The sequence below is a fragment of the Drosophila takahashii genome, chromosome 2L (assembly GCF_030179915.1).
Source record: "Drosophila takahashii strain IR98-3 E-12201 chromosome 2L, DtakHiC1v2, whole genome shotgun sequence".
Lineage (NCBI taxonomy): Eukaryota > Metazoa > Arthropoda > Insecta > Diptera > Drosophilidae > Drosophila > Drosophila takahashii.
The window spans coordinates 32,301,044-32,310,783 of NC_091678.1; the positions used below are offsets into that span (position 1 = coordinate 32,301,044).

At 41.7% G+C, this 9,740-nt stretch overlaps 2 protein-coding genes across 2 annotated transcripts; both read left to right on the plus strand.

Moving 5' to 3' along the window:
• Nucleotides 1-698: 698 nt before the first annotated feature.
• Nucleotides 699-2,351, plus strand: LOC123002802 (uncharacterized). Its single transcript, XM_044393429.1, has one exon. It carries the CDS (start codon nt 699-701, stop codon nt 2,349-2,351), a length of 1,653 nt encoding a protein of 550 aa, XP_044249364.1.
• Nucleotides 2,352-2,450: 99 nt separating this feature from the next.
• Nucleotides 2,451-7,619, plus strand: LOC138914870 (uncharacterized). Its single transcript, XM_070219567.1, has 5 exons — nt 2,451-2,914; nt 5,907-6,234; nt 6,317-6,706; nt 6,778-7,107; nt 7,245-7,619. Exons 1-5 carry the CDS (start codon nt 2,451-2,453, stop codon nt 7,617-7,619), a joined length of 1,887 nt encoding a protein of 628 aa, XP_070075668.1.
• Nucleotides 7,620-9,740: the final 2,121 nt, after the last annotated feature.

The window sequence follows — 9,740 nt, forward strand, 5'->3', positions numbered from 1 at the left end:
AACGCAATGACACACACACACATCGACAAATTGGCATGTACATAAGAATGTAATGATTAAATTAGGATAAAACACCTAATGGATGCAATTCTATATCAAAATGTGTATGTATCCCGTAAAATATTCATGAATTTTAGTTTCTGGGCTCTACTCTAAAACTGTAAAGAAATTAGAAAAACTATTGAGACATGCGTATTCACACATTCATACGAACATTTGCATTTATGTACTTTAAAAACATAAAATGAAATATATGCGTGCACAAAAAACATTTCAATTTATGAAAAAGGTCGTATTTGCACAACGTTTATAATTTGGAAATTGTACCAGCCAAAACGTACCTACAAAACTTTTAAAAAATTGGTTTTAAATTGTGTTAAAGGCGAGGGGTAGGTATTTTAGTGTTATTTTTAATATATTCTTTTTTAAGTTTTTAAGGTTTTTGAGCTTTAGATCTGTTCGAAAAAACTGTAAAAAAATAGTAAGAGACTTTCTCTGCATTCGCTAAGATAACAAAAATGATATATTTAGGCTAGCAGAACGGTGGAGTTACGGTGGGAATAAGTTGAGGTTAGTGCGGGCTTAAGTTGCGATTAAGGAGGTATTAGATAGATTAGGGTAAAAGTAATGTAAAGAAGGTGTAAAGGTGTTGTAAAGGTTAAGGTAAGAAAGAGAGCACTTACTCCGGAGTCGATGCCATGCTGGAACGGCTAAATCAAGCATTCAAAAGCCTTGAGGAGGTCACCGACGAAATGCACTTGTACGATAACGTTGAGGGTTTCGAGGATCCTACCGAAGACTTCCAAACGTATGAGGAGAAGTATTTGCACGCGCTTACCTTATTCGCGTCGTTAAAGAGCGACCTTCAGCCAAGCGCCATACCGCAAGCGGATCACAACATGGCCACATTGCTGCAACACCAAAGTGAGTTCCTACAGCGACTTTCTGAGAACGGAACATCTACCTTAGCCACGCCGCCGCCTGCTGCAGTTTCTTTAACTGAAAATCCGTTGCCGAAAATCCACATAAAACCCTTTGGTGGAGACTACAAGGAATGGCCAGCCTCTAAGGACATTTACGAGAGCACCGTCCACAACAAGACTCATCTGGGAAAGATTCAAAAGTTCCACTTCCTAAAATCTTTCATAGTTGGTGAAGCAACCAATCTGCTCAGTCACATGTCCATTACGGAATCAGCTTATGATTCAGCATGGGAACGCCTCAACGAACGCTATAACCGCCCAAGGCATATCGTGAACTCCTTACTGGACACCTTCATGGAACTGGTTGCTGCCCCCAACGGCGAAGTCTCTAATCTACGCAAACTTACTGATGGCGCCAATGAAATCATTCGTGGGCTAGATGCAGTTGGGGAGACCAGCCGTGACTGCTGGGTGATTCATCTTGTACTGGCTAAAATTGATCCCGACTCCAGAAGGAAGTGGATAGAGGATACCAGAGGCGCTGCGACGCCAACCGTTACAGACTTGTTTAAATTCCTTGATGATCGTTGCGAGGATTTTGAATTAAGCCAAGCTACACCGGCAATCAAACTTGATCCTGGCAGTCACACAGACAAGCCTGCCAAAACGAAGCGCGCACTTATTGCAGTGAACAGTGGCAATTGTGGTAAGTGTGGCTCTGCTGACCATCAGCTATATAGATGCTCTCAATTTCAAAATCTGAACATCGAACATCGGCGCTCCTTTGTGAAAGGAAAGTCGCTTTGCTTCAATTGCCTACGCCCTGGCCACCGGTCTTCGCAATGTAAATCGAAACATTCGTGCAAGCACTGCAATGGCCGTCATCATTCTCTTGTACATCCTGAAAACATGGATTCCATGACAATTGCTTCTGCGGACACTGCACAGGCCAATTCTCAAACTTCTGGATGTAGCTCAACTTTGGTCGCCCAGACGCAAAACAGCACATTATTAACACAGTCACCGGGACGCAAAAGATGCACATTGCCCACAGCTTTGGTGTATGTCCGAAACACTAAAGGTTCTTACACAATTTGCCGTGTGCTTTTGGATAGCGGTTCTGAGCTGTTATACGTTTCTGAACGATGCTTCAACGCACTTGGGCTCGCACGTTCACCCTCAAGAATTCTAGTTTCCGGAATATCTTCCGTCAAGGCCGAAACTGCTAGAGGATTGGCCACGCTGCATATCAAATCAATGGTGTCACTGCATACGATTGTTGTCGCAGCCCATGTGCTGGGCAAAATCACATCATCACTTCAACAGGACGACATTGACGAAACAGCCTTAGGAATCTACGATGGACTCCAGTTAGCCGATACATCGTTTAACACATCTTCACCTGTAGACATTTTACTGGGAAATTAACAAATTTGGTCCGTTCTGTCAGGTGATAAAAAATATGACGCCGATGGAAATATTATTGCCATCAGCTCGATTTTTGGATGGATAATCACTTCCGTTGCAATGCCGCATCCATTAACCGCCAACCCGCTCGTGACTACTGTTGACATAAACGCCTCTCTTCAACGCTTTTGGGAGATCGAGGATAACACTGACCACAAACAACAAGACCCTTCGCACGAAAAGGTGGAGCAGCACTTTTTGACCACACATTCCCGAGACCCCAACGGCAAATACATCGTTGAATTGCCTTTCAAACACGAAAGCCAAGATTTTGGAGACAGCCTGCAGGGCGCTGTCTCACGCTTCTATGCTGTGGAACGTCGCCTACAGCGTGATATGGAGCTACGCAAGCAATATTCAAAATTTATGAAGGAATATCTAAGCCTAGGTCATATGCGTACGCTGGCCCCAGAAGAATGCAATACATCAGGCAAAACGTTTTACATGCCACACCACCCAGTTCTAGGAAAGAAGCTGCGCGTGGTATTTGACGGGTCGTTTGAAGACGTAAACGGCCACGCACAGTGGGCGCTTTGGTCTCGCTAGCGGCATTAAATTAATACCTTCTAAACGAAAATAGATGTCTTCAATCGGTTTTTTTCCACTGATCAGAAAAAAATCATAAAATTTTAAAAGTAAAAATTTTTTTTTTTAATTTAAAAAAACAACAATTTTTTAGAAATAATTTTTTTTTTTACTTTTAATTTTTTTTATTTCAATTAATATATTTCATAAATAAACTTTATACAAAAAAGGCTAGAATGTTATTCGGAATCATCGGAATCTGAGAGAGGCGTATCCAGATGCGTTATTAGAAGCAAACTCTTAACATCATCGTCCATAATAATTGTTTTTGTAGACGTAATTGCAGACCCATTTGACAATGAAGTTATCAAAGGGTCGGAAGAAACTAATAGGGCATTTATCACATCTTCCATCGCGTACGTTTCGGAAGTCCTTGTTCCTGGCTTCAAGAGCTTCCTCGGACATCATACGAATTGGAAGGCAAAAATGGCTTATAATGTCTGCTCCATGAATTAAAATTCTGTGAACAGACGATGGCATATAAAACCAGGGATATGAATTCACAAACAATTCAGCTGTTTCCAATGCGTAAGACCGGAATGCCTCCGAAATTATTTCGTAGCAGCATGCCAGTGCTCGTAAGACTACGCTGAATCGATGTATTAAATTATAGCCTACTCCTGTTATACGAGCAGCCAAATTTGGTTGTTCGAAAAACCTCCTTGCAGTGTTTCCGTTGTTCGTACTGCCAGCAGTAGCAATTGGTATATCTACCAGCAAATGCATTTCTTCCCTCAGCTTCTGCTGAATACTTTTTTTATTTTCTTCAACAACAACCTTGTCAACACCTCGAGCTTGCCACTTTTGTATAGGAATTCTATATGCAATGTGCAAAACACACTCGAAAAACCTAATCCAGGCGTGAAGACTTGATAAGCCATATTCAAAGAGCTTTTCATTAATAGACAAGCTCTTCACCAAATTCAGATCGTTCATATTCCTTGGAGTTGCGTTACAGATTCCGCAAGTTTGCGAAGAAGATTCCGACATGACACTGAACGTTTTGCCATCAAGCACGGTCATATGAAATTGGGTATCAATTCTAAAGCCACTCACTAATGTTGGTAAAATATTTGATATTTGGCTTTTAATATTTTCACTTTCTCTGCGAATTAAGTCTGCCGATTTTTTCTCGCAAAGTATCTTAATGGGTAGAAGAAGGCCTAGTGTTTTTCCATAAAACAATTGGTCCGTTCTGCACTGTTAATGGCACCATACAAATTGAAAATAAATATTGATCTATCATGTTTCCATCAAAATCATCAAATTTTTGCCTGTACGTTGAATGGCCGCTGCTGCCATCACAGCCCCATTTGTATGTAGCAGTTAATTGGGTGTTATTATTGTTTTCAATATGGGTTGGAAAACTTTCTGGGTGTGCTTCAATAATCCTAGCAATCGTATGGTCCACTAAGCTTTGTAATGCTACTTCAGCGAAATGATCTGTGACCGTGATGACACTGGGATAGCATTTTTTTTCGCACAACGCAGTTTATCGTAGCATGGATATATATCAGCGTTTTGTCCTTTGGCGGCTCTCTTTGACAAATTCCATGTGTACTTGGTATGTCCAACATCTACAAATAGGGCCAGTGCTTTTTCATCAGAAAATTTTGACGGTAGAGGCTGTGGGGTAGTCATCGTTTTTGTTATATTACCGCAAAACTCTTCGTCGGCGTCGTTTATCATTGAGACCAACTGTGAAGCACTGCGTTTTCCAGCTTTATACAAGCTGCAGCTTGCAGCTACCAACAATGCATCTGATGGGACACCTTCAGTTAGGTCTGACAATTTGTTCACTTGCTTTTTTTTGCAACATTCCGAAAAAACTTTTTGTGGACGTCCAACATTTTTTGAAGATGAGATTGTCATTAATACCAGCGGCGTATCTAGCCATTCCTGGTTTTTGGTCTCGAATAAATCCTTATTTCTTCCACATTCTTTCCACTTTACTATCAGCCTACTAGTAAAATTTCGCAACTTTTTGCCAATCTCGCACTGCTCCTCCAAAGTATATGTAATGTTTTTTACAACAGTATTAAATACAAAGTTTTCCATGGCAACAAACTTCTTGGTTGGGATTATTTCTGAGTGCCATACTAAAAAAGATCCCTTTTTGCTACTGACATTGTTCCTAAAAAGTACCATAGTTTAAGGGCTAGCAGGTAATAGCAGTTGATATTACACATTTTGGACGCCACTGATTCACACTTTCGGCTAATAAATGAGTTAGACTGAATCCACTTGAATCCGGTAAGTTCGACTCCACGAAAGACAGGTGTACGCTTATCCGGGCTCGTTGTTAATACACTGAATTACCACTACGTTTTATGAGCTACACATTTATAGACCGGTCACAAACATAGATTTTATTTGTAGTACATACCTTAAAGATAATAAAAAGCCAAACCTTTGATAAATTCAATAAGAAATGTAAATTTCCGAGGAATTCGAAATTAAAGCGCGCAAAAAGAAAGAATTTTGTAAAGCTTTTTGCAAAATCATATGGTGTGTTTGACCGTTCACAGCTGATGATCAGCTGATCGTAGATTTTTTAAAAAGCTTCCATAAATCTAATCAATGTATCTGTTATCGACTTGTGAAAAAATACTAACGCTTTTTTAACTTTGAAAATTTGAATTAAATGCCGCTAGCGAGACCAAATCGCCCACTGTGCCACGCTCTGAATGATGCCTTACACATTGGGCCCAGCATTCAACGTAACCTTTTTCACGTATGCCTTCACTTTCGAATGCATAAGTTTGTGTTTTCGGCGGACATAGTCAAAATGTTTTGCCAGATCTGGGTTGCCCCTAAGCACCCCAACTTTAAACGGATCGTATGGAGAGATGCTCCGAATGATCCTCTTCAACACTTTCAACTCTGCACAGTTACCTATGGAACAAGCTGTGCACCGTTTCTTGCTGTCAGGGTACAACAAGCGCGAGACCACCAGGATGAGTTTCCCACAGCATCAAAAATTGTGCTTGAGGACTTTTACGTAGACGATGTCCTTACTGGCGCAGAAACTGAAGACGAATTACTCAGCTGCCGCGACAAAGTTATCCAGCTGATGTCCAAGGCTAAGCTTGAGCTTGGCAAATGGGTGTCCAACAGCAGCCGCCTCAGCCACACCAGACAAGGGGAGCTTCCAATAACCAGTGCGGTGAAGGTTTTAGGAATGCATTGGAATCCCCAAGACGACGTCCTGTCCTACAAGACTTCACTTTCCACTGAACCAGAAGCTACTAAACGGCAAGTATTGTCAGATGTCTCACGAATTTTCGATCCTCTAGGTATTCGGGCGCCTGTGTTAGTACAGTTCAAAATCTTTTTCCAAGAACTTTGGCTACTTGACCTGGACTGAGTGGTGTCGCGACGATATTAACTGCATAACAAACCTAGGGATTCCACGTTTTGTACACAGCGAATCGGAAAAAATCGAATTACATGGATTTTCAGACGCGTCTATAAAGGACGGCACCTGCTTGGTGTCACATATGGCAGCCAAAACTCGCGTTGCGCCACTAAAGCAACAAAGTCTTCCTCGGCTGGAACTCTGTGGAGCGCTATTGCTCACTCGCCTTCTCCGAGCTGTTAAGGAGGGCTTACAGCACAAGGACATAATTGTGCATGCTTGGTGCGATTCCACGATTGTCCTTTCGTGGCTGTCGCAGACCCCATCAAAGCTGAAAACCTTTATTGCCAACCGTACTTCGGAGATCCTGGATGTCATACCACGCAGCAAAAAAGCTGTTGCGAATTCGTCAACACTTCGAACACTTTACCCCTGGTTTGCAAGAACGGCCTGCTTCGTGTAGGTGGGCGCCTCTCATACTCGCTACTATCGGAGAAAGTGAAGCATCCAATTATTCTGCCAAAAGGTCATCGCATTTCTCTGCTTATTTTGGAGCACGAGCACAGGATACATCTTCATCCAGGTGTGACAATTCATTTGGAGTTGGCTACAGATCTCAGCACGAAGACATTTCTCGCTGCACTTCGTCGTTTTATCTCCCGTCGAGGCAAGTGTACCCACATCTTCAGCGACAACGGTCGCAAGTTTGTGGGAGCTATGAAGGTGTTAGACGACATGTATAAGCTCATCCTGTCACAGCAGCATAACACTCAAGTAACTCAATCGTTGGCCAGCGAGGGTATCAAATGGAGTTTCACGCACCCCACTGGGGCGGAAAATGGGAATCAGCTGTTCGCTCCGTAAAGCTTCATCTGCGTCGTGTCATCGGGAATTTCATCCTCACATTTTAGCAGTTGCACACCCTTCTGGCTCAAATTGAGTCCATCGTCAATTCACGCCCTCTCTTCGCTACGTCAAACAACGAGGTTTCCTACTTGTCACCCGCACACCTGCTGATTGGACGCCCTTATACATCAGTTCCAGAGGGCGATCTTGGCCACATAGCAGTTAACCGACTGGATTACTGGCAAAATGTACAGGCAATGCTACAAGGGTTTTGGAAGAGATGGCATCAGGAGTACCTCACTACACTTCAACAGCGTCCTAAGTGGAATACAGAGAGGAAGAACGTTGCTACTGGAGATATGGCGATCATCAAGGATTCAAATACACCCCCCGCCGCTTGGGCTTTGGCGCGCGCAAGGACGGGCTGGTACGCGCCGTAAAGCTGCGAACTTCATCACGAGAACCTGTTAGACCCAATTCTAAAATTGCCATTCTGCCTAATTCAGAAACTTAGTTTCAGGGTGGGCCGGGATGTTGAGGAACCCTATAAGTAATCATAATAATTTGGTATATTTTATAGCATGTAAGATATTCCCTCTTGAGATGGTCTGGTCTCGCTATTTTTCTCTTTTTCTCTTGTTTCTGACCTCGAACGGTCGACATGAAATAAAGCGTTCAATCTTATTGTGAAATAATTGTGTATTTTTCGATCAACCCAATTCGGAAACTTAGTTTCAGGGTGGGCCGGGATGTTGAGGAACCCTATAAGTAATCATAATAATTTGGTATATTTTATAGCATGTAAGATATTCCCTCTTGAGATGGTCTGGTCTCGCTATTTTTCTCTTGTTTCTGACCTCGAACGGTCGACATGAAATAAAGCGTTCAATCTTATTGTGAAATAATTGTGTATTTTTCGATCAACCCAATTCGAAAGTGGTCTTACAAACCATTTAGCGTGATCTATTCACCATCAGCTAAGAAGAGGTAAAACTGGTGTTAGGGTGGGTTAAGACGAGGAAATAGTGAAAACAGCACAGCTAAGAAATTATGCAAAGGGTGAGAATAAAATACGTGGGGTTAAGGTGAGGTAATATTAGAGTTAATGCGGTGTTACGGTAAGGTATGTTATGGCTAGAAGGATATGGATAGAATGTTAGTTCGCTTTAGGTGGGTTTAGGTGAAACCTCTTGTAACGAACACACTCGACGAGCGTTGTCCACCCTAACACCTCTGTCTACGTTTTGACCGGCCTACTCAGGGAGCTGGGTGTGGGTTTGTGTTAAGAGAGAACAAGAGTGTCACAGAACTTATAGTAGTATACAGAGAGACGATAACGAAAAAAATGTTAACCCAACGGCTAAGATTCGGACGAGAGAGTGTACCAGTTAGCACGCCCGGTTCTCACGATCAGAATTTGCCGAGTTGCAGGCCATATCCGGTGGCCAACACGCGCAGCAAGAGACTGCCGAATCTGCACTTTGGGTGTCATCGGCCCATCGCCTGGAAGCAAGTGCTGACCCGGCGCTTCAGCGGCAGCGTAAGGAACACGCGCTCGGCGAGTGATCGCCGGATACCAAAATTGCTGACCTTGCGGGTATGCGACGGCGCTGCAAGCAAACAAAGGCCTCAAGCTGTGGCCGGAGTGGACCTTTAAGTTAGTCTAGATTGGTACTCCACAGCCTTAGCTGTGCTAATACACAAATTGTAATAATTATTGTAATAATCCTCTGCCTAAACAGGCTTAGGACGAACTGATATATAAAACAATAAATAAAATAAAATATAATAAAAGTTCTTATTAAAATTGACGCCCAACGTAGCCGATTCGCACGACAGTTTATTTGCAAAAGTAAATTGCAATTCGGGGAATACGCGAGACAAAGTGCAGTGCATTCAAACAAACAAAAAAAAAAAAAGTATTGCAAAGAAATACAGATAAAAAATACAATACAAATTGAAAGTAAAATTGTTAAATACGACGAAGTGCAGTGCATTCAAGAAAAAAAATTGCAAAGAAATTCAGGTAAAAAAAATCAATTAAAAACACCTCTTAACGAGGTAAAAAACTAGTGACGACCGCACCTTCAACATACAAAAGTTCTGATATCAACATTTGTGACGAAAAATTATTACACTCGTCATTAAATAGACTTTCTAATATTTTCTCATTCGGCCCGCCCTAGCAAACCATTCCAGCCTTTTCCCCTTCACAGGTATTTTCTATTGCAGCGTGACGAATGAGAAAAGATTAGAAAGTCTATTTAATGACGAGTGTAATAATTTTTCGTCACAAATGTTGATATCAGAACTTTTGTATGTTGAAGGTGCGGTCGTCACTAGTTTTTTACCTCGTTAAGAGGTGTTTTTAATTGATATCAGAAGTTTTTGTTTGTTTACATTTGCTCTCATAGGAGCTAATATATACATTTAAATTTAATTGGTCAATCATAATTTTTAAACTATTATATTTTAACAAATTAAGTTAAAAGGCGTTGAAGTATTTCAAAATACCTTTTAAACGAGGTATAGCACATGTCTTTACCTTTAGTAGTGTAGAA

Excerpts from the sequence above, each read along its gene's own strand:
- LOC123002802 (XM_044393429.1), top strand. The coding sequence starts at position 699 with ATGCTGGAACGGCTAAATCAAGCATTCAAAAGCCTTGAGGAGGTCACC.
- LOC138914870 (XM_070219567.1), top strand. The coding sequence starts at position 2,451 with ATGCCGCATCCATTAACCGCCAACCCGCTCGTGACTACTGTTGACATA. Across the intron at positions 2,915-5,906 it reads GACGTAAACGGCCACGCACA|GGTACAACAAGCGCGAGACC; the intron begins GTGGGCGCTTTG and ends TCTTGCTGTCAG. Across the intron at positions 6,707-6,777 it reads GTACTTCGGAGATCCTGGAT|AACGGCCTGCTTCGTGTAGG; the intron begins GTCATACCACGC and ends CTGGTTTGCAAG.